This window comes from Typopeltis vanoorti, chromosome 9 (genome assembly GCF_054136105.1).
Source record: "Typopeltis vanoorti isolate ZY-2024b chromosome 9, IOZ_Tvanoo_1.0, whole genome shotgun sequence".
Classification (NCBI taxonomy): Eukaryota; Metazoa; Arthropoda; class Arachnida; order Uropygi; family Thelyphonidae; genus Typopeltis; species Typopeltis vanoorti.
The window spans coordinates 115,545,716-115,570,656 of record NC_143557.1 but is presented as its reverse complement, the minus strand read 5'-3'; the positions used below and the strand labels follow the sequence as shown (position 1 = coordinate 115,570,656).

The following is a 24,941-nucleotide window of genomic DNA, read 5'->3' as shown; positions in this document are numbered from 1 at the left end:
GATTGAGAGACTTTGTTGAATATGCCAAACTGTTGAAATTTTTTATTTAGTTTATCCATTAGAGGTCTTATTTTATACATTTTATTGATTTTATCTATTTGTGAATTATCGGCCAAATGTAGATATTTCTTGAAAACGGTTCCTTGATATACTGTTGGCCACTGGAGTACCAGGAGATCCTCTCTAAACACCAACAGTAACACTCTCTTGGCAACCTGTGGTATCCACTCAAAAGTAGAATTGCGATAAATATCTTGATGTCTTCTTCAGTTACTTGAAATGCATGATTATTGTTCTGCGTAGCGTACAAATTGGCCTGTTCAATAATAACGGTAATAATTTCTTTATCGATAAATCTTTCAAATATTTCAAAGTTTTATTTTGGATTTAGTCCTCCACAAATAAGATATCTTATTTAGTTATATAAGATATCTTATTTAGTTATATAAGATATCTTATTTGTGGAGGACTAAAGATATCTTCTGTCCATACGGGCTCGTTGGTAATTACTTTACCTAGCACAGCCAAGCAACATTGTCTTATTGTGGCTAGAGGATCATCATCGCTGTCTGATTCATCACTCGCATAATGAAGCTCTATTTCCCCTGGAACATCACTGGGAAAGTCGGTCAGGCTGAAGATCATAGTCATCAATATCCTCAATATCCATTTGATAATCAACATCACGAGGAATGATAACTATGGATATATCTTGGTGATTGGAATTTGCTACGTCTTCCACAGCTAACCCAAGTGCAGTTCTGTAACACTTTCCATAAAACTGAACTGGACTTATTCGCTGAAATTCATCAGAGTCCATTTTTTCAGAGGTACTAAACCTAGAACAAAAAATATATATATATTGACTCCTTATAAGCCCACCATTCTCAAATGAGTACAGGTCCATTTTGTAAGCTTCATGTTGGAGGTTTAATGGATTTTTTACAACACTCAAAAAGAATTAAAATAGAATTTAATACTTCCTATATTTCGTCCTAGTCACTAGGACATCTACGGGGATTACAAAAACAATTAATGTAACATGCACACAAAAACTTACAATACTAAGCCCAACCACGTAGGTGACACTAAAGTCCTATCTAGGTGGAGCGCCCTCTAAGGGCGGTCATAAGTGGCCTGGAATATAAAGTAGGATCTCTGGTGATGAGTGTTTCCCAAATTTTCGGAAGCTTAATGCAACTGTATTTGTTAAGATTTGGTTGGTTTCTGAGAGCTGCTGCTGCTTCTAAGAAAAGTCTCTCTTTCTTGAATTTGCTGTGGTGGAGCATGGTGGTTTTCTTCCATGATACTCTGTGGGTGGTGTCCAAAACATGGTCAGCCAAGCCTGAATGGCCATAGTTGTGTTTAACGATGTACGACTTGTGTTCCTCCAGGCGGATGGATGCTGATCTGCCTGTCTGTCCAAAGTAAGCAAGCTTACAGGAACAGGGTACTTTGTAAACTCCAGGCAGAGAGAGAGGGGGGAGCTGATCTTTCGTAGAATGGATAAGGGTAGCAAGTTTGCAGTAGGGCTTATATGCTGTGTGTAGGTTATACTTTTTTAGTATCTTGGCTATTTTTTCCGAAGTGCCTCGGATGTAGGGTATGGTGATGGCATTTTTAAAATCTTGTTGACGAGAGGGACGGGGAATGGGGGAGGAATTGATTATTTTTTTGATACTGTGTTCGCTGTAGCCATTGGAGAGGAAAGTTCTGTGTATGTGGTTGAGCTCAGTAGTGAGGGCGGTTCCACTGGAACAAAGATTGTGGGCTCTCTTGGTAAGGGTTTTAATGATGCCATATTGTTGTGAAGGGTGGTGGTGGGAGAGTTTGTGAATGTATCTGCCTGTGTGTGTGGGTTTTCTGTATACAGTGAAGGCAAGTGTATCATTAGGCAGGCGCGTGACTAAGGTGTCTAGGATGGGTAAACAATTGTTCTTTTCCTTTTCCATAGTAAACTGGATTCTTGGATGTAGGTGGATGTAGGCTATTGAGATGACCGAGGAAGGAGTCTAACGTGTCTGGGCCATGAGGTCAAATAGAGAACACATCATCTACATATCTTAGCCAGATAGAAGGTTTGAGCCCCACTCAAACCTTCTATCTGTAAAATGTAAAAAATCCATTAAACCTCCAACATAATGTCCTCACAGCACTTAAGCCTCTACACAAGCATTTTGTAAGCGTTCTCAACCCGTAATCAAACAGAGGTGCTGATATCTAAAAAAATGTATTTAGTACTTACCTTTGTAACACATAAAGACAGCACATTGAAAAAATATTCAAAAAAACTACAAAATATAAAGCACTTGAATTATCGTATAGGAATCGACAGGTAGTTTTAGAATATGTACTGAAAAAGTATGACTACAGCGTCACCTAACTTTTAATTTGCGAAAATATGTGGCAGAATAGGGCTTGCCCGATTGTAACCTTCCCCGATGTTTGACTGTCATGCAAGAGATATCACCACTAGGTCATTTTAGGTGCTGTACTCAAATGAGTAGGCTGGGATAAAATGGGTTAAGACTTTTGTTATTTAGTAGCTTTCATTCTACTATGCAAGATCTATGCATTTACAAAATCTGTTCGTATGGCATATGCTATGTAAGATAAATAGATGACCTGGAAAGATCTACATGTCAAAACATATTAAAGAAGTGGAAAGGAAGAGAAACCACAAATCCAGATTACTCTATCCTACAACCACTGAAGGTTGGAATATTATCCAGTACGTTGCACAAAACGAAAATGTCATGTGAACCCCACTCTGTTTTGTCAGAAAATTTAAGAAAGCTTCTGAAATGTTATCATACTTACATCATCATCATCACATTCCTTATATATATATATATATACCCTCAAGGGATATACAGGATATGATAGTACTACATGAAAAATTTACATTATTACTAACTTCCTATCTACAATTTTCCTCAAAATCAGTCTGTTACCTATCAAGACTCCAACATTATCAGATCGTATATTTCTATCTTCTAAGGCACTTTTTACTGTCTCAATCCACCTATATCCTGGTCTTTCTCTGGGTCTTTTTCCTCCCAACCTGGCAGAGAACACTTGTTTTGCTAATCTTTTCTCTCCCATTCTGTTTAAGTGAACATACCACCTGAGATTAGCTCTGCTAACACATTCCTGGATGCTGACAATGTAAAGTTCTTTCCTAGCCTTTTATAATAAAGTTACAAGAGCAGTAGATGAAGGAAAGGCATATACTGTCATTTTCTTGGATTTAGCGAAGGCATTTGACAGGGTGCCACATGATAAATTGATATTTAAGTAGCAGCACATGGGTTTGGATGTCAGGTGTTGGTCAACTGGATTCAGGATTGGCTGTCCGATAGGCATCAGAGTTGTGTATGGTGGGGCAGTTTCAAGGAGGCTGAGGGTTACAAGTGGGGTCCCACAGGGACCAGTACTGGGACATATATTGTCATCTCATCTTCTTTATACCCTCTTTTACCTTGCGGTGTTGAGGGGTTATTAATCTTCGGACCTCAAACCATCACAGGATAAGGTGGTCAGCCCTATGCCCCACTGTATTCTATGTCCTGTAGTGTTGAGTTCTCAAGGCCAGTTTGCTTGCTTTGCAGGATGAAAAACCCCAGGATAAACTGGGAAAAAACCCTTATATACTGTTTTATATATGGACCTATATTGTTTAACCTTTATATCAATGACATTGTCAATGGATTGCAGGAGAATATTCAGTTGTTTGCAGATGATGTAAAGGGTTATTAGTAATAGTGCAGATGAGATAGTCATGCAAGAGGATTTGAATAAGCTAGACAGATGGGCAAATGAATGGGGGTTTTGGTTTAATGCGGCAAAATGTAAGGTTTTCAGGTTTGGGACACATCGATTGGGATGCGGCATACTCTATTGGAGGAGATATACTGGAGGAAGTAGGAGAGACGAGAGATCTGGGGTTGATGATTAACAGAAACCTGAAATTCAGGGGACATATTGCAAAGGTGGTGAAGGTAACACAGAGGATTGCTGCAATAATGAGGACACTGATCTGCAGAGATAAAAGAGTTATCATTCCAGCGTATAAGACCCTGATCAGACCACACTTAGACTATTGTTCTAAAATTTGGTCCCCAGGATTTGAAGGGGATAAATTAACTGTGAAAAGGGTACAGAGGTGGATAACAAAGACAGTTTCAGGACTGTACAATGTTATTTATTAGGATCAGCGGAGGGAATGTGGACCGCAGAGTTTAGGGAATAGAAGGAGAGGTGATATGACTGAGACTTTTAAACTGTTGAGAGGTGGTTACAATGTTAAAATTGGGGAGTTCTTTCACTTAGCTGAACAGCAGGAAGGAGTGATAACAAGGGGCAATCTCTGGAAGTTACGAAAGGAAACTGAGCAAGAGGGTGAGGAGTGTTTTCTTTGCATGGAGGGTGGTTAAACCGTGGAATGCATTGCCCGATAGAGTGGCGAGAGCGAGAACGGTCAATGAGTTTAAGGAGTGGTATGACAGACTGTGTTTCGTAGGAGGGACCTCCCATGATGAGTCACGATAGACTTGTGTTTCCTAGGAAGGACCTCCCACAATGAATCTTTTGACTCATTGTGGGAGGTCTAAATAATAATAATATCCTGGTTTTTAATATGATATTGCCACTGATGCCATCTGTTCATGCCTCTAATCTTTCTCAGGACTCTCATATTTGCGGTCTCTAGTCTTCGGTCAAGTGTTTTACTTCTAATCCAGCTCTCAGATCCATAAGTTAAAATTGGTTTGAACACTGTCTTGTATACAGCTAGTGTTTTGACTAATTTCCCTCTTATTCCATATAAATTTATTCAGTTGACTTCCCATCATATCAGCTTTGTTAATTTTGTTGTCTATTGCCATATTTAATTTACCATCTTCATTAAAAATCATATCTAGTAGCTGAAATGATTTACTTGTTCTATAGGTTCTCCATTCACAATGCAGGTGATATTTTTCGATGCTTCTGCCTATTTTCATTGCCTTTGTTTTGTTACTTATGCTGATCTTCATACAACAGATATTCAATTTAATCAGGGAATCTTGCAGACTTGTAGCAGATTTCTTTAGAAGTATAACATCATCCGCATAAAGCAAAGAGCTGACATTAACATCTCCAATTTTGATACCAGGTTTAATACCACTTTCCTTCATAATGTGATCCATATAGATAATGAATAACAGAGGAGATAATGTACATCCTTGTCTGACACAAGATTTAACATTAAACCATCTTCTTGTACTTCCTTCAATTCTAACTGCTGACTTACAACTCAAATAAAGACTCAGTATTGTTGATATAATGTCCCATTGATGCCATATAACTGTAGTGTTTTGAATAGTTTCTCTCTTGGCACCTTTTCATATACTTTTTCCAGATCTACAAAACTTAAATACAGATCTTTGTTATATTACCATGACTTCTTATATTCCCACACTTACTCAATGCAATAAAAACCAAGGTATCACCTTACACCAAATCTGGTCATCATTCATCAAAATTTTCATGTACACATATCCTGGATATATTATATTTCGAAACATGATAGTTACAACTAAGTACTTATGCTATTTTTCAGCCATTAATTTGATTTCAGGTTAATTGTGATGCAATACAAAAAAATCTCTAGAAGAAAAAAAAAGTACAAAAAAAAAAAGATACATGAAACTAGAAGAAGATAATTCTGTAATAAAAATTAAGAAGATAATTGTGAGATAAAAACTTTTTTTAGTACTATGTGGCCTTTGTTTCAGAACTGATGAACTGGCAGAATCATATTGAAATTAGATATTAAAAAGGAACTTGACATTATTAGCATTCAAGAATTGGTGATGAAAGGTTAGCAAAACAGGTATTTGATGCCAAGATGGAAAGGAAAGAGAGGAAGACCAAGATCTAGGTGGACTGACTTAATCAGAAATGGCTTAGACGCATGAAATGTTAGATATGACACTATTGGAGTACTCACTAGTAATAGACTGATTTGGAGGAAATTTGCTGATAGCAGATTAATAATAATGTAAACTTAATCACGTTGTGCTGTCATAGTAACCTGAACATCCCTTGGGGAATACATATCAGGAAATTGATGATGATTGTTCCAGAAGAATTTCAATATAGCCACAGAAAACACAGAAGTGCTTCACCACTATTTTTGCATGTCCTCATCCATAGTACACAGTTCTTCCAATTCAAAGAATTCAAAAAAAAGTTGCTATCTCTAACAAGGAACTCATACATTCCAAGGATTGTGGTACTTCCCATAATATACATAGCATTATAGATACATACCACACATACATACCAAAATTTCTGTATTGGTTTTTTAAATGTCTGCATCAAAAACCAATGCAGACATTTAGTAAACTGAAAATATACTTATCAATCTCTACAGACAACTGCCCAGCAATTTCTGGGATGAATATTTAGACCAAGGAATGCTTCAGTTAACCCATCTCAAATTAATTGTATCAAAAGTAGACCTATATCAACAATCCAAACATAAAACTAGCAGATTAACTGAGGTGAAGCACAACTTACAGCCTAAATAAAAGATCAGTTCAAGAGCAAGATCACATTCTGAGCCAAACAGAGAGAGGTAAAGAGAAAACAGACAATGTTGTAATTGCAAATAAAAGATTTTCAGATAATTCTTGAAAGGGAGGATGATGAAAAGATATGCAAACTTTTTTAAAGTGAATCTCATATATAAAAGGGTAAACATTCTAGTCTAAAATAAATACAGACTTTTTTTTCAAGGTGTCTCACACTGGGCCATGAAATTTAGCTGGTAACTAAAGTCACATTAACTAACATTAACATACATCCATGCCAGTAGAGGGACTCAAATCCACAGCCTGTTGGTTAGAGCATAGATACTAACCATTTCCAAGCCAAAGTAAAGCATAATGCTTAAGGAATTCTTAATATAGCATTTTTAATCTCTACCTGGAACAATGATGGGGAGGTCAAAATATAACATCTATCTATCCATCAGAAGTAAAAACCTTAAAAGCAATCAGGAAATCTAGTCACTTTATCCTATATTATTTAAATAACACCATAAATTATGAAAATAACTTACCAAAGGTGGTACTAATTTCTCAGGAGGTAAATGAAGAGCCATTACATCAATAATCTGAAAGATTGACAATTTACACAAATAAAATCGCTGTATTTATATAAATTAGCACAATTTAAGAACCTGGGTTTATGTATTTCAAAATTTCTTCATAATATCAATTGTTTTTGTTCATATTAAAATATTTATTATGTATACAAATATTATTATCATCATTAAGAGAGACCTCCAGGGAGTAAGGAACTGATTGAGGGTGGCCATACTATTCATACCAGCTGTCATACCTGTTCTGGAATTCATTCACAATCAGTGCCGAATTAAACTGGAGTCCTGAGATTTCGACTCAGGGCTCCCCTCGCAAATTATCTCCTAATACATTTTAAATTTTACCAACCAAAAATAAAAAAATAAAAAAATAAGACATCATTGTTACTGTAAGAAAACTATCTATAAGAAACAATGTTTCTCTCATGTTATCTTAAATAGAATTTAGCTTTGATGTAGTTTCTAAACAATTAATTTGTCATTTTATCTGTATTTTTTTTTCTTCCTTTCACTAGAGGTCATACCAGTAGAATAACTGGTGATCAAATCATTGTTTCTTTAGCTTACTGTGTGAAATGTAACTCAACTTGTCCCTGTATATTTGTACATACACCAGATGATGACCTTAATATGAAGGTTGAAATGTCGGGAAATTAAAATAGTTATTTATAACAAGGTTGTAAAATCCATAATTTCCATATGTAATTTGCCATCTTTACTAAAAAAATTGTGCCTGGGTAACTGAAATGTTTTATTTGTTGTATAGGTTCTCCATTCAGGACGCAGTTGATATTTTCAATGTTTCTGCCTATTTTCATTATCTTTGTCTTTTTATTGCTGATTTTCTTACCAAATTTAGTACAACAGTTATTCAATTTAGTCAGGGAATCTTTTACTCATTACAAGACTTGTACTCATGTCTCACACATGATTTAACATAAACCATCTTCCTGTACTTCCTTCAATTTTTAACTGTTGACTAAGAGGCTATGTATTGCTCAATATAATGTCCCATTTACACCATATAGCTGTAGCATTTTGAATAGTTTCCCCTCTTAGCACCTTGTCATATGCCCTTTCCAGATCTATGAAACTTAAATACTTATAGTTATACCTGGGCAGCAAAAGCTGGCGGTGAATGTCCACCAGTGTCATTTTCTTCTTCATCCTCCTCTTCATTCTCGCCCATTTCAGAATGTTGGCACATAATAGGAAACAATACATCCAGAACTGGAGATACCAATTTGTGTTTCAATAGAGCCTAAAATAAAAGTAATTTTAATATAGCCATCTGGCAAACAATGGGTTAAAAAAATATTTATAAATAATGCAAAGGATAACATTAACTAATAACAATAGGTGACTGGGCGACAATTTAAAAAAAGCTATTCTTATATGGTAAGGCAATATTATTATTATAAAATATCTATAAATTAGTAGAATTGTTGTACATCATATAAATTGGCCAAAGATTAGTTAGTACAAGAACTTATCAAAGCAAATATGACTACACAGAATTAACTCACTACAGTATATCAATATTTTGTCTGAAGGAAGGGGATAGAGAATGGAGAATTGATTAATCAAGTGCAACAATTTTAAATCCATTATATATAAATATCAGCAAAACTACTCAAAAATTTTCTAGACCAGGGGTCGGCAACTGGCAGCCCATAAAAGGTTGACCATACTTACATGGCATATGGCCAGAAAAATTTTATCATCAAGAAAAGACGTTATGGACATTTCGAGAGGACGTTATCTACTAGTTAAGTGCTAGTGTAATATTTAAGTAGTTATTATTTTATATCTTCTATGTCTTGTATTTTCTTATGTTTCTTTATTTTCCTAAATTCTGTTTGTGTTCCCTCCTCAATTAATTTTATCTTTATTCTAATTCACTCCTTACTTCTCATTCCCTTAATTACAGCTATTTATCAAAGTTCCCTAATTTCACTGTGGCTACACTCTTAGATGAACTCGTGTGCAAATCCTTCAGACAAAGAGATTGCCCCAAGGTAGAGCCAAATTTCTCCCTGGCTGAAAATCTGAAGTCAACTCCTTTTCAGAATTAAGAAAATTTATTTTGTTCACGCTGTGCCATCTTAATTCCTATACAATAGAATTAATATTGTCAAAGAGTCAGCCCGCAGACTACCACACGATTTATTTAATCTAACACAAACAAACTTTATATTTTATCTTCTACTGCAGTCGTAACCAGTTCCCGTGCTTTACTTAAACAGGTTCTGCTTTTAGCAAGTGGTGCATTGGCTTGAATAATCAGAACTTGGTTTTTGTAAAGAAAACATGAAAGTTTATTCACTCTAAGTTATGATACATGTCATTCAAAGAAACTAAATTAAATGAGGAATTTCTAAGGGTAAATGTTACACTAACAGACAAGATCTATATTATTATACTCTACGTCTCACATTAAGGTACACAAATTGAGTCAAGCTGTCTCAATCCTGCTCACTTATTACAGTTACGCTCATGAGTATCTTACTCTCCCACAAATATTAAGACAAAACCATATTAAATCAATTCAATAACATGCCTAAAACAGTATACTTCTAGAGCTACAAAATTCTCGCTACAAGATTAGGTACTAGAGTCCTGAACATTTTCAATCACAAGAAATTTAACACTTTCGTTCACCCCGGCCTTAAATTACAATACTATGGACACAAAATTTCTACATTACTGACCAGTTCTATACTTCAGGAGGCTCTTCACATCTGATTTTCCTACAGGCTTACTTCGGGTGGTTTTCTAGTTCTGGGATCTGTTGTTCCTCGTCTCAACCATCCAGTGATTTCAGTCACGAATCACTTCTTTTCCATATACTCGAACTTCTCTGATGGAAAGGTACGGCTGGAGCTGCAAGATATTCCAGTGTTCACTGGACGTTTCATTGCATCGATGAAAATGCTCGAATTCTGCCACTACTTAACCATATCGTCGCTGCTTGACCATCCTGCCTTCATCCGAATGACTTCTCTTTGGCTCCCACCATGGGATAAGGACCACAAAAAATTTGAGAGAGAGAGAGCCCTAGAGCTCACACCACCAAACCCTTTATACTCCTCAGAGTCTGCTCTCCCTACTACGTCATTGGTTGCACCCGCTACACAAGCCTCTTTGCACACCGTACCTTCACCTTCTCCGTCGCATCTCCACGTGGGCATTGCACGCACCTCGGACATCGTATTACTGCCTGGGGTCACACTTATAATCTGATTATACAAAATTCTTCATTTTTCCCTGACTTTCCTGCTACAATATTACCTTTTTTATATCTTAATTCTTGTCTGTTATTTGCAGGGCCATTTATAAAACAATACATAAAAAGATTATAGGAAGGAATCATTACTACTATATTTACAAAATTCGAATTTATACCTATTTACAAGTATTTCCTTTGGGGAATTGTGCATTCCAGTTAAATCCTGAATGAAATGCTTGAGGATAAATTAAGCCTTTCATTCCAGATTTAACACTAGATGGTTAAGTAGAGGTGCTATGCTGAAAAGATTTTTTACTTTATGTGAAGAAATAGATATTTTCATGACGGAACACGAAAATACTGACCCACAACTATTGGATAAAAAATGGATTATGTCTCTTGCATTTATAGTAGACATTACAACTACCATAAACTTAATGAACTTGATTTTCCCCTGCAGGGCCAAGGTAAATTACTAGTGAACTGTTTTCTGACATAAAAGCTCTTGAAAGTAAACTGTGTGTTGAAACATATGATGGAAGAAAATCTACATCATTATATATGTTGCAAATCTGCATCTACAGTTGGATGGCAAACACAAAAGGAAACTTTTGTTGGAATTATTGAAGATTTAAAAACATTTTTTTCAATAAGATTTGTGAATTTTCATAAAAATAGCATCAAAATGCGATTATTTTTGCACCCTTTTAATGTCGACATTGATGACGTACTAAACTGACTATAGATGAAAGATTTGGAATTACAACACGATGAAACATTAAAATTTTCATTAGAAAATATCCACAAATTTTATCGATGCTTACAAAAAAATGTGAAGGTTTAATCATTTCCACAAAGAAAATGATAGTTGCATTGGGAAGCACATACATATGCGAACAAGCCTTTTCTGCGATGAGTTTTAGAAAAAAAAAGAAATTTTCTTCTCGAATGACTGATGAATATTTGCATGCCTCGATTCGAATTTTCAGCTTAGTGGAAAATTCGAATCGAGTCTTAGATCCATAGATCTATGAATATCCACTTTATCAAGTGGATCTAGATAATTTGGCTAAGAGAAAAAAATCACAAAAGTCACATTAAGCAGGGAGACATATATACTGCAATGCATAAAACTATATCACTTTGTTTTTACGTGATAATAATTTTTCATTGAGTTTCGTTTTCATGTGTGTTTCATATCTTGTACTTTAAATATTTCTGTGTGTTTTAAGATTGATATAATAAAAATTAATAACTTAAGTATTTTTTTCACTCATCATTCTCTCTTAATGAAATGCTTGTGGCCTGATCATTAAAAATAAAAGTTGAATGTGGCCCGCGAGTTTGAAAAGGTTGCCTACCCCTGTTCTAGACTATCAAAATTCACATGAATAAACGCTCATGAAATGCCACAAAGGATACTGTTCTCCATCTAATTACAACGTGTACTCACAAGGTATGGTAAACTGTTAATCGCAAGGCAGATTCCACTCCCACCTAAGACACAGTTTAGAGGGTTTTTTTTTTTTCCCAGTTCATTTATTTCAAAATACTTAATTTTTAATGCGAGCTGTAAGTCAGCCGTTAGAACTGAAGTAAGTACAGGAAGATGGTTTAATGTTAAATCTGATGTGAGACAAGTATGTACATTGTTTCCTCTGTTATTCATTATCTATATGGATCACATTATGAAGGAAAGTAGTATTAAACATGATATCAGAATTGGAGATGTTAATGTCAGCTCTTTGCTTTATGCGGACGATGTTATACTGCTAAATAAATCCGCTACAAGTTTGCAAGATTCCCTGACTAAATTGAATAACCGTTGTAATAGATATGGTATGAAGATCAGCATTAAAAAGACAAAGACAATGAAAATAGGTACAATTGTTGAAAATGTCAACTGTGTTGTGAATAGGGAACCTGTGGAATAAGTAAAACATTTCAGCTACTTAGGCACGATTTTTGCTGAAGATGGTAAATTAAATATGGAAATAGACAACAGAATCAATAAAGCTGGGATGGTAGGCAGTCAACTGCCTACCATCCTACTAATTTCTCTCTTATTCCATATGGAATAAGAGAGAAATTAGTAGGAACACTAAATTAGCTGTATACAAAACAGTGTTCCAACCAGTTTTAACTTATGGATCTGAGAGCTGGGTCAGAAGTAAAATACTTGACCAAAGACTAGAAACTGCAGATATGAGTCCTGAGAAAGATTAGTGGCGTGAACAGATGGCATCAATGGCAATATCATATTAAAAATGAGGATATTAGGAAAGAACTTGACATTGTCAGCATCCAGGAATGTGTTAGCAGAGCTAATCTCAAGTGGTATGGTCACTTAAACAGAATGGGCGAGGAAAGATTAGCAAGTGTCCTCTGACAGGTTGGCAGGAAAATGACCCAGAAGAAGACCAAGATATAGGTGTACCCAGAGGAAGACCAAGACCAAGGATTGATACAGTACAAAGTGCCTTAGACGATAGAAATATAAGATCTGATAATGTTGGAGTCTTGACAAGTAACAGACTGATCTGGAGGAAAATTGTAGATAGGAAGTCAGTAATTATGTAAATTTTTCATGTAGTACTATCATATCCTGTACACCACTTGAGGGTACATGTCAGGAATTTGATGATGATGATAAATTGAATCTATAGTGATCAAACTTTACAATATTACAGCTATTCAAAAAAATGCCTTTTTTTGAATTTTCTTTTTGTCCTTTCAAATGCTGCAGCCTTTCAAAAGTATCTCAAATTTATAATTTTCAACACATTTACACAATAACTTTTATTTCAACTAGTACAATAAAGAACTAGCAAAACTCACAGACTGCTTATATAAGCACAAATAAACATAAACTTAACTTTTCGTATGCTGCTTTTTAGTTGGTATGTTTTAATTTCTAAGTTGAACACAAAATGCAGTCATATTCAGCATGAATTCAGAATTATTAGTATCACTTTATGCCAGGTATCCATCACTGGTCTCTGTTCAATTAGAAATCAAACTTGTTCAAACTAGTTGTATCAATCACTTTTTCTTCTCCTCCTCCCTCTTAAGATGACTAATGTTAAATAAAGTTCATCACTTGTGTATCCCTCCCTCTTTGTAATTGGAAGTGACTGAAGTTGACTAACTGCTAGGTTTTCAGGTTATTTATTTATTTATTTATTTTTTGTACAGACTGCACGTTTTTAAGTTATGATTTCATATAAATGACATTCATTTAAGCTAAAGTAATATTTTGAAAGATATCATAGCTATAATTCTTAAACAGCAGTTAAGATGCTTTGAACATCTCCAAAGAATGTCCTCTCAGAATTACCAAATATAAGCCTTGAATGGAATCACTGGAGGAAGATGATCAAGAGGCAGGCTAAAATAATTTATAAGCATAAGCAGCTGTTACATGTTTTTTTCTGGAAATGAAAATTTAAAAGAGGATCTGAGGACAAATGTGTTGGATACTATGTTTAGTACTATAATAAATCTGTTTTGCTTGCATATATGCAGCATAGTGTCTGTGGGAGAAGGGAGTATTTTTTCATTATGAAGTGTCAATCCAGTTGTCTAACTGCAACGACTGTTACTAAACATAGTACAGACTGTAAATGGCTCCATACTGTATTTAATGATTCAACAGAATTACTGAGCCTCTGTAGCTCAGTTGGTATAGACGAAGCCCTTTGATCAGAAAGACCTGAGTTCAATTCCAGAAAAAAACATGTAACAGGGATGAAAAACCCAAGTTTCTGAGTGAGGAACCTTTATTTGATCTCTTTTGACTAAAGGTGAGTTCGCCGGTCTCATACAGAGATCAGGGTTTTTTTTCACTCGGAAACGTGGGTTTTTCATCCCTGGGAATATGCAAACTGGCCCGTGAACGCAGATGGGTCTACAGTCATAAAATACATAATACCTCATTAGGAGAGATCAACAAGTCCTAAGGGATGGTAGAGGAAAGGAGAGGAATCCCACATGAATAAATAAATAGAACTACTTGTTTTTCTTGATTCTACAGCACACTGTTTGTTGAAGATGGAATGTCTTTCATGCTACAGGAACATTTTCATTCTGGTTTTCTAGAAGACCAGACATAGTAAGTAAAAATGAATCCTATGTATTATGAGTAGTAGTAGGCTGTGATACATCAAAACAGCCACTGACAAAACACAACCTAATGAATTAGATTCACAAAAGGGTGGATAATTTCAACGATGATTAAAAATTATTTACATGTATATATATATATATATATTACTACGTAAAAACTTTATACTGATCATCAGTGAATAAAAGAACATTCTTAGAAAACCAATCATCATCATCAAATTCCCTCAAAGGGTGTACAGCAGCGCTTCCCAAACTGTGGGTCGTGGCCCCGTTAGGAGCCGTAGGTTTTGTTGAGGGGGGCCGTGAAATAATGAAACCAAATTTAAAATGTTTTAAGACTAAGTAGATTTTTTTTTATTTTAAAAGAAACGTATTTAACTTTTATTATTTATTATTTCTTTTTTGTTATTTTTTATATTTTAATGGAAAAATTCACACATTGGTGTTGGTTCACAAACTTTGCTTCCTGCGTATTTCAGCGCTTAATGCATATTAGTAAATATTGCTTATTCATATGTTTCATTTCAAAGCAGTGGTTAATTGTATTTACTTCGAATGCTCTCCAGGGAAGCTCCAAATCTTACTGTCTCTTTCATCACGCATTTGTAATCTGGGATGTTGATATTGACTTTATATACATATCAAAACTCGTTTTATATTATCACTGTCATCCGAGCTAATTTTCTGTTACCAATAAACGTTTCGCATATACTTCACACACGGAAAAAAGCTTAAATAAGTTCACGTGGGGAGATAGTAACTCGCTTGCAGTGGTAAACAACACGCCACTATACTGCAGAGGCAATAAAAACAAGTACTTTTATTATGCCAGTGAATAAGGTATGAGGAGTCCGTGTAATATATTTCTCAACAAATAGTGCAATTAGAGACAACTGGGATAAAAACACACTAATTAATGAATCACATGTCCCCTCATACAGAAACTATGCTGTATAGACTGAAACAAAACCATATGTTGCATGGGCAAATACAGTATCTAACTAAAAGATGTGTGTGAGTTCGATTTCCCAAGGCAGCAATAAAATTCAACCGAATGTGTTAAAATTCGTAAAAGTGTTAAAACTAAGTAATATATATATATATATATATATATATATATATATATATATATAATGCATGTTATGGCAGTTTCACATATGGAATTCGGTTGAAGAGAGTTGGCATTTCAACTCAATTCTCAGCTATTCTTTTATCTTTTGGTTGTGCGACTTTTGTTAATACCACACCAATCATATGCACATTTTAATAACCTGCCTTTGCTATCTATTTCGCATTAGGCTTAATTACCGTAACGGGAGAAAAGCCACAAAAGAGAAAAATGTTCCTGGTCCAGGGATTCCCTTATTCAGGTAATATTCACTAATTTCATGTTATCAGTCTGTGATGTGCCAGTATCGGTAAGTGGTGATATTATTCGATCTATTCTACGTTAAAAAATTTAACTCTGAGATGGATAAGTGGCTGATAAAAAATAAAATAAAAATCACGCGAACAATCAGAAGATGCAGAAACAGACTATGAAAAAAAAAAAAAAAAAAGACAGTATTTCATATTTTACCAGAACAGCCCACATCGTCTTCAGAACCAAATGGTAAGAGGCAAAAAATGTAATATATGCATTTGATTTTTACAATATTCACTGTGTATTGAATATAAATACAATAAATATTATAATAATATATCTCTCTACTACAATTTTTTTTCAAGGGGAGGGTGAAATATTTTAATTTTTGCAAAGAGGCCCCTGACATCCAGAAGTCTGGGAAGCACTGGTGTACAGGATATGATAGTACTACATGAAAAATATACATTATTACTAACTTCCTATCTACAATTTTCCTCCAAATCAATCTGTTACCTGTCAAGGCTCCAACATTATCAGATCTTATATTTCTATCATCTAAGGCACTTTTTACCATATCAATCCACCTATATTTTGGTCTTCCTCTGAGTTTTTTCCTGCCAACCTAGCAGAGAACACTTGTTTTGCTAATCTGTCCTTTCCTATTATGTTTAAGTGACCATACCACCTGAGATTAACTCTGCTAATGCATTCCTGGATGCTGACAATGGCAAGTTCTTTCCTAATATCCTCATTTTTAATATGATATTGCCATTAATTCAAACTGTTCACGTCCCTAATCTTTCTCGGGACTCTCATATCTGTGGTCTCTAGTCTTTGGTGAAGTGCTTTACTTTGACCCAGCTCTCAGACCCATAAGTTAAAATTGGCTTGAATACTGTCTTGTATATACAGCTAATTTACTGTTCCGACTAATTTTTCTCTTATTTTATATACAGGGTGTTCGGGATAAATTTGACAGTTTCGTAAGGAAAAAGAAAATCTTCTTTGTATCTATTAAATTTAATGAATTGACAAAAAAACATTACAGGCAGAGTTAATTACAATACTAGCAACAAGATTTACTCAAAATAACCACCATTAGCATCGATCACAGCTTCAATTCTGCTTCGGAACCTCGAACAAGCTGATGCTACAGTCTCCCTGGGAAGGGCCGCAAAAACTGTTTTAATTTTATCCATTAACTGGGCTTTTGTATTACTGGAAGTGCGATTGGTGTCTTTTTCAACTGCGCCCCATACAAAATAATCCATGGGGTTAAGGTCTGGGGAGTTTGGAGGCCAAACATTTGGACTGGTGAAGTCGTAGAAATTTTCAGACAACCATTTTTGACTTTTCCCAGAGGTGTGGCAAGGGGCCGAATCCTGCTGCCATACATACGGCCTACCATTGGCTACCCTTGTTATCCAGGGCTTGACTACAGTTAGCAACTCCACGAACAAAGCCCGAATTCCAATGCCAGGGTTCTTCAACACCTGTTCCTGCAGATTTGCGAGGAATTCTGCTGTACGAACGCAATCAGATCGTCTGCTAGGGATCTTTCTTCTTGCTACATCCTCGTAGTCACCATTGCAAGTCTCTAGTTCATGCCTGATTGTTTTTACTGTATTCAGGGAGCATTGGGCAGCCGTCGTAATATCCTTATTTTGATGGCGGGCACGAATCATCATGATACAAGTTATTCTCTTCCATGATTCAGGTGGGTTCCAGCTATCCATCCTTTCTGACATCTTGTATATGAATGAAGAAGGGTCCAAACTTTTAAATGAAGAGAAGTGTGTGTTAATACATGTAACTTACGGAAAAATATAATTAATTATAAATATGTCAAATTTATCCCGAACACCCTGTACATTTATTCAGCTGACTTCCTACCATACCAGCTTCGTTGATTCTGTTGTCTATTTCCATATTTAATTTACCATCTTCACTAAAAATTGTGCCTAAGTAGCTGAAATGTTTTACTTGTTCTATAGGTTCTCCATTCACAATGCAGTTGATATTTTCAATGTTTCTGCCTATTTTCATTCTCTTTTTAATGTTGATCTTCATATCATATCTATTAGAAGTTATTCACTTTAGTCAGGGAATCTTGAAGACTTGTAGTGGATTTATTTAGAAGTATAACATCATCCACATAAAGCAAACAGCTGACATTAACATTTCTAATTCTGATATAATGTTTAATACCACTTTCCTTCATAATTATCCATATAGATAATGAATAACAGAGGGGATAATGTACATGCTTGTCTGACACAAGATTTAATGTTAACCCATCTTCCTGTGCTTCCTTCAATTCCAACTGCTAAATTACAACTCAAATAAACACTAAGGATTTCTTGATATAATGCCCCACTGACACCATACAACTGTAGTGTTTTGAATAGCTTCTCTCTTGGCACCTTGTCATATGCCTGCTCCAGATCTACAAAACTTAAATACAGATCCTTGTTATATTCCCACAACTTCTCAACTTAATTAAAAGAAACACACGTATTAACCACGGTGAAAATTATTTAATTGTAAATATTTCATTATAAGTATCTTAGGACATCATCAATACAGTAGTTTTAAACAATAATAGGAATAACATACAGTTAGGGCACATGATTACAAATGAATCTCATTAAACATGCATAACGTGCTACAGTAGTAAAAAATATAAAAAAAAAAAATTACTTAATACAATTTTGTATGACAATTTCCCATACTTTATGTTCCCTCCTCTTCCTCCCTTGCTTCTTTCTTTCTTCTCTTCTTGCTCCTTCCCCCGAATGCTATTATAGTATTCGAGGGGAATCTTTCCTATCTTTCTATGTCATTTTGTCTTGTGATAACAGGACATTATCAAACACTGTAACATGATCAGGCCACCACTCCTCAGCACTCTGCTAGAGGAAACTTCATCAATGGGCCCGCTACCCGTTTGGGGAGGTGTTTAGAGGAAGCGCAAAGAAATGGTTCTGCAAAAGGACGGAAATGGCAATGACAACTGCACCAGACTATGGCTTTAGGCAACTGGAACATCTTCTCTCTGACAGGGAAGGAGTTGGAACTGGTTGAGGAAGCCGGCTAGACTTAGTCAGTCTTTCTTCAACCAAGAGGAGAGGCTCTGGAACTGTCGACCTGGATAAGGGGTGGAAGCTCTACTACTCTGGTGTGAGCCTGACAATGTCTGCCCAGGTGGGTGTGGGGATACTCACAAGCCCCCAGCTGTCAGACTGTGTTGCTGAGTGGATCCCATTGGGGGACGGGTATGTGTTAAGGCTTCAGATGAAAAACCATGATTTGGCTGTGGTGCAAGCCTATGCACCTAATCTGGAGTCAGAATACTCTGCCTTCCTAGAGGAAGTGGATGCTGCTTTTGACAGGGGTGGCAGACATGGAATCAGTCCTGCTAATGGGTGACTTTCAATGCACATGTTGGAACAGATGACCAGACATGGAGGGGTGTGGTTGGGAGGAATGGTGCCCCTGACCTTAACGCGAATGGGTTGAAATTATTGGACTTCTGCTGTACAAACAGCTTGTCCATAATGAATACCTTCTTCCAGCACTGAGAAGTCTATAAGTATACCTGGTACAGGGATACACTAGAAGAAAGGTCTCTGATTGACTTCTTTATAGTCTCAGCAGACCTATTTTCCTCAGTGTTGGATGTTCGTGTGAGAAGAGGGGCAGAACTGTCAACTGACCACCACCTTGTTGTGTGCACTCTACGGCTTCAGAAACCAGATGCTACCATCAACGCTGGTAGGCCTAAGCAGCTATACCACGTGAAATGGGAGACATTGGAAAATGAGGCTGTGAGGAAGAATTTTGCAGATGACATTTCCTCCAGGTTCAAAGAGATCCCCAAGCATACTGCAGATGTTGAGGAGGAATGGAAGCTGTTCAGAACAGCTGTCACTGCCTCTGCACTCTCATGGTGTGGCAGAAAGCGGCTCGGCATGGCAACGGGCAGTGAGAAAAGGACACCTTGGTGGAACCAAGAAGTCCGAAAACTGTCCGGACAAAAAAGGAGTCCTACCTAACATGGCTTAGAGTCAGGTCACCTGAGATGCGTTTGCGGTATGCTGAGGCATGAAAAGCTGCTGCTAAAGCAGTAAAGACAGCAAAGCAGAAGGCTTGGGAATCCTTTGGAGAAAGATTAGACTCGTCCTATGCAAATGCAAACAAAGTATTCTGGCAGACCATCCGCCGCCTTCGAGGGAGGAAATTGTGTACAGCAAGGGCAATTAAGGCCTCTGATGGTACACTTTTAACAACTGAGAAGGATATCCTCCACAGATGGAGGGAATACTTTGAGAGCCTTCTTAACCCGGGTGGCCCAGCAGTTGTGGACATCCAAGAGGTGCAGATTGGGGCAATGGCTAGTCTCACAGCAGAAGAGGTCCATTTAGCAATAAAATCGCTAAAATCGGGCAAGGCTGCTGGCGATGATGAAATTCGGCCCGAAATGCTAAAAGCCTTAAATCGAGACGGTGTTCTATGGCTGGCTCGAGTGTGTCAGGCTGCTTGGATATCTGGGCGAGCACCAAAGCAATGGCAGACAGGCATAATAATACCAGTCTTTAAGAAGGGAGACCAGAAGGATTGCAGTAACTATCATGGCATCTCTCTGCTCAGCCTGCCTGGGAAAGTGTATGCTAAGTGCTTGGAAAGATGGTGCAGGAGCATAGTTGAGTCAAAGTTCCAGGAAAAACAATGTGGCTTTCATCCTGGTAGAAGCACAACTGACCAAATCTTCACTTTAAGGCAAGTCTTTGAGAAATCTTGGGAACATGCCAAGAATGTCTACACATGTTTTGTGGACTTGGAGAAGGTATATGACCAGGTTCCTCAGGATAAGCTTTGGCAAGTAGTACAGGAGCATGGAGTGGATGGTCAACTATTAGCTGCCATCAAGTCCCTGTATGAATGCCCAGAGTTTTGTGTCAAGGTAAACAGCACAAAGTCTGAACCTTTCACAGTCTCCGTTGGCCTCCACCAAGGGTGTGTTCTGTCACCCCTCCTTTTCATAATATTTATGGACTGGATTGATAGGCACAGCCGAAGCAGTGAGTGTGTCAGAATTGGAAAATGTAGCATTGGACGTCTGCTTTTTGCAGATGACCTAGTTCTGCTTAGCAATTCCACAGATGACCTCCAGCGGACCCTGGATAGGTTTGTAACTGTTTGTGCAAATGCCGGAATGAAGATCAGTGTAGCCAAAACTGAAACATTTGTGGTCTCAAGACAACCATCCCAGTGCGCTCTAAATGTAAGTGGAGTCCCAATGAGGCAGGTGGAGAGGTTTAAATACCTTTGGTCCATATTCACGAATGATGGAAAATATGTAGAGCTAGATACTTGAATTGGCTTAGCAAGCTCAATATTGCGGGAGTTTGGCCGTTTGGTAGTATTGAAGTGGGTGTTAAGCCAGAAGGCAAAGTTGGCTGTCTTCAATAGAGTTTATGTCCCCATCCTCACCTATGGTCATGAGAGTTGGGTAATGACCGAAAAAATGTGGACACGAATCCAAGCAGCTGAAATGAGGTTCCTTCGAGGGGTTGCGGGGCTGACAAAACTCGACAGAGTCAGAAGCTCTGCAATTCGGGAAACCCTCAATACTCAACCGCTGCTTCTCCGTGTTGAGAGATCACAGTTACGTTGGTAAGGGCACCTGGTCAGAATGCCACAAGAAAGGCTCCCTCAGCAGGCCCTCTTTGCCAAGCCAGAGGGTGAGAGGCCACGTGGAAGGCCAAGGACTCGCTAGATAGATTACATCCAAAACCTTGGGTGGATGCGTTTGAGAATCCCACTAGAACACCTGAGCTTGGTGGCAGAGGATCGTGACCATTGGAAGTTCCTCTTGCAGCTGTTGCCCCCACAACCCAATTAGGAAGGGTGGGCCTTGAAGATGTATGTATGTATAAAATAAAGATTAGCACAAACACTAAACCAGCAATACACAAGGCAGTGTGCGAACCAATTTTATGCTATGAATGTGAAAGTTTAGTAGGAAATAAAGAAGGTGGTATTTGAATTAGGATGGAGCTCAGCTAAGAAATCAGCAAGATGACAGGAGATTGGCAGCCTGAAGAGCTATCAAAAAGTTGCATATACGTGAGTAGCAACCTGAAAGTGGACAGTCCCATCCAAAATCAAAAACACAGTAGTGTGCTAATGTCTGTTTTTAGGCCATTAGTTACATTACAAAAGGTTGTAAACCATTATACATTACAAAAGGCTGTAAACCATTAATACAGGTGTGTTGTGGGTGGAATAAGAATTTTTTTTTCTTAAAAAAAATTCTTATTCCACCCAAAACCCATCAACCAATGTGATGGTTGATGAAAAGTTGGGAGAATTATGCAAAGTGAAGTAGATACTGTGGTTCTTCAAGAGGATTTGAATAAAAATTGGGCATATAAGTGGAAAGCTAATGTGTTTTAAAGTATAATGTTTTGAAATATGGAAGGCAAAGATGTGGGATGCAACATATACACCTTGTAGGTATATATTTTGAAAGAGAAAATAAGATGTTTGGGGTGATGAAGAACTAGGGTCTGAGATTTCAGAACCAAATTAATAAAACGGAGGAAAGCATATTGGATTAAAGCAATAAAAAGGAGGACATTAATACAAAGAAGTAAAGTATTTATGCTTCCATTGCACAAACCCTTGATCGTGCCACACATGAATTACTGTGCAGAGGTTTGATCATTTGGTTTTTAAAAGGATGAAGATACTTTGGAAAGGGTCCGGAGAAGAGTGATTAAGGTAATATCAGGCCTCAGAAATTTAGGGTATGAAGGCATATTGAAGGAATGCCATCTGCAGAAACATATGAATAAGAGGAGGAAAGAAGCAAGAGGCCATCCTGTTAGTTGTATAAGGAAGGAGAGCATTTTTTTTTTTTTTTTGCAAGCCATGTTATGTTGATGGTAAACAATGAATGAATTTAAGTAAGGCACATGATGACAATCATTGTATGCAACAGTGATCGCCTGCTATAATGGTCAACTCAATAACAGGGGTCTGATAATAATGACCTAATAGATGAGTTCTTAGAAAAATAAGAGTAACGAATATAGATTCAGTGGCAGAATCATTAAAAATCAGGAGAGGAGACCAGACAACCCATACTATTTCAGACAATAATATATCACATTATAGTTGGGGTTCACAAGATGGCAGCAGTTGTCTGTCATAATCTCTTCATTGAATAATTCTTAAAGTCTGATAGTTGGGCCAGTTATCTATGATTGGCTAAGGGTAGAGAATTGGCTAAGGGAGGGAAAATAACTTCCCTCAGTTTCCAAGTTTGATACAGCTAAAATAGTCTTGCCTACTTTCTTTTGGGAAGAAAAGGCATTAGTAGATTGGATTTAGATTTATAATGAAACTTCAAAGCATTTCGAGTATTCTGACCCTGCAAGCAGAAAAATTAAGGCTGCATTTTTAGTGTATCAAAATTCCATGACTTTTAATAGAATGCAATATACTTGTCAAATAGACCATTAGAATTCACTATTAATTAATAGCTGCAAGAAGAATGAAATATAAGATCAGAAGATCATGCAAAAATGACAAGAAAACTCAATCACTAAGTACTCATATTAGTTCAAGTTGGTTACAAAAGCACTGAATGAGTTTTGACTGATAAACCATAATAATCAGATCCTTTGTTTATTTCTAGAGCATCACTTGAACTTTAGTGAATTCCATTACTCTGGGTCTCAAAAAAAAGGTCAGAATACCAGTGTATAAAACTTCAAACATCATGGTTTTCATAGACATGATGTTTATGAAATTTGAAATAAATAAAATAAATATGAGGGGGGGGGGTGGACTGAAAAGGTCTGATAAACACCCAGAACAAAAATGATATTAAAGCAAGTGAAATAACCACAAGAAAGAACATATCTTTAAACTTTTTGACCCTCATGTTTCATCAAATTGTAATAATCTGTTTTTTTTTCTTTTAAGATATATAATAAGACATTTCAGAGGTTTTGAAGAAATTCAAAGACACAGAGGTGGGGGCCATCATCAAGTTTCTCGTGCTGCAAGAAAAGTCTGCAACTGACATTCACCAAACTTTTTGCGCAACTGTTGGATGTGCTGCAGCATATCCAACAGTTGCCAGATGGGTGGCCAAGTTTAAAACTGGGCATCCTGAGACAACAGATGCCCCCCGGGTCAGGAAAACCTTCCATAGCAATCATACCTGAAAACATCAATGCGGTGCATGCTATGATCCTTGATGATAGATGAATACCAGTCAAAAACATTGCAAAGACTCTGGGAATATCAAGAGAACAAGTTGGAGTCATTATCCACCAACATTTGGACATGCATGACTTAATTTTAATGGTATTAACAATACCAAAACAATTTTAATAAACTATGCTTCATTAACTGCTTATATTTCACTGAATTTCAATCAGCATCATCAGAGCACAACACAGCTTCTGTGTGTGACAATGAATAAGTTAAACAATACAACTGTAATGGACAAACTATCTAAAGTCCTATTTTGGTATCCTCTAATGTAAAAAAAAAAAACATCTATGTGGGAGTTGCTCTTAGATCACAGTCTCCCAAATTTTTGGCAAATTAATGGAACCATATTTATTCAGATTAGGAGCCATGGCTGACTCACAAAATAATCTTTCAGCTCTGTAACAACTTCTAAATAGCACATTTGTTTTCTTCCACCTAATCCTGTGTGAAGGAGGTGTCCAACGTGTGATCTGCCAGTCCTGACTTGCCATAATAATAGTCATGAATCTTTTGTCCGTTACAACTATATTGTTTCACTTACTCATTGTCACGTATACAAGCTATGTTTTGCTCTGATGATGTTAATTTGAATTTCAGCGAAATATAAGCAGTTAATAAAACATCTTTTGTTAAAATTGTTTTGGTGTTCTTAATATTGTTGAAAATAAGTCATGAATAACTGTCAACCCTAAGCTTATCTGTTAGATCTGGACATGCAAAAGCTTTCAGTGAAGCAGGCCCCAAATGTTTGCATGCTGACTAAAAGAGAGAATGTGTGC

At 36.7% G+C, this 24,941-nt stretch overlaps 1 protein-coding gene across 1 annotated transcript in view; it reads right to left on the bottom strand.

Annotated features, from left to right (window-relative positions):
• LOC150103443 (importin-4-like) overlaps positions 1-24,941 on the bottom strand; it is a 321,740-nt gene that overhangs the window by 170,426 nt on the left and 126,373 nt on the right. Inside the window, exons 11-12 of the mRNA XM_090397560.1 lie at positions 8,265-8,411; positions 7,109-7,162 (exon numbers count right to left, since the gene is read on the bottom strand). Of these exons, the coding sequence (XP_090253686.1) occupies positions 7,109-7,162; positions 8,265-8,411 (201 nt within the window). The remainder of the gene's footprint in view (positions 1-7,108; positions 7,163-8,264; positions 8,412-24,941) is intronic.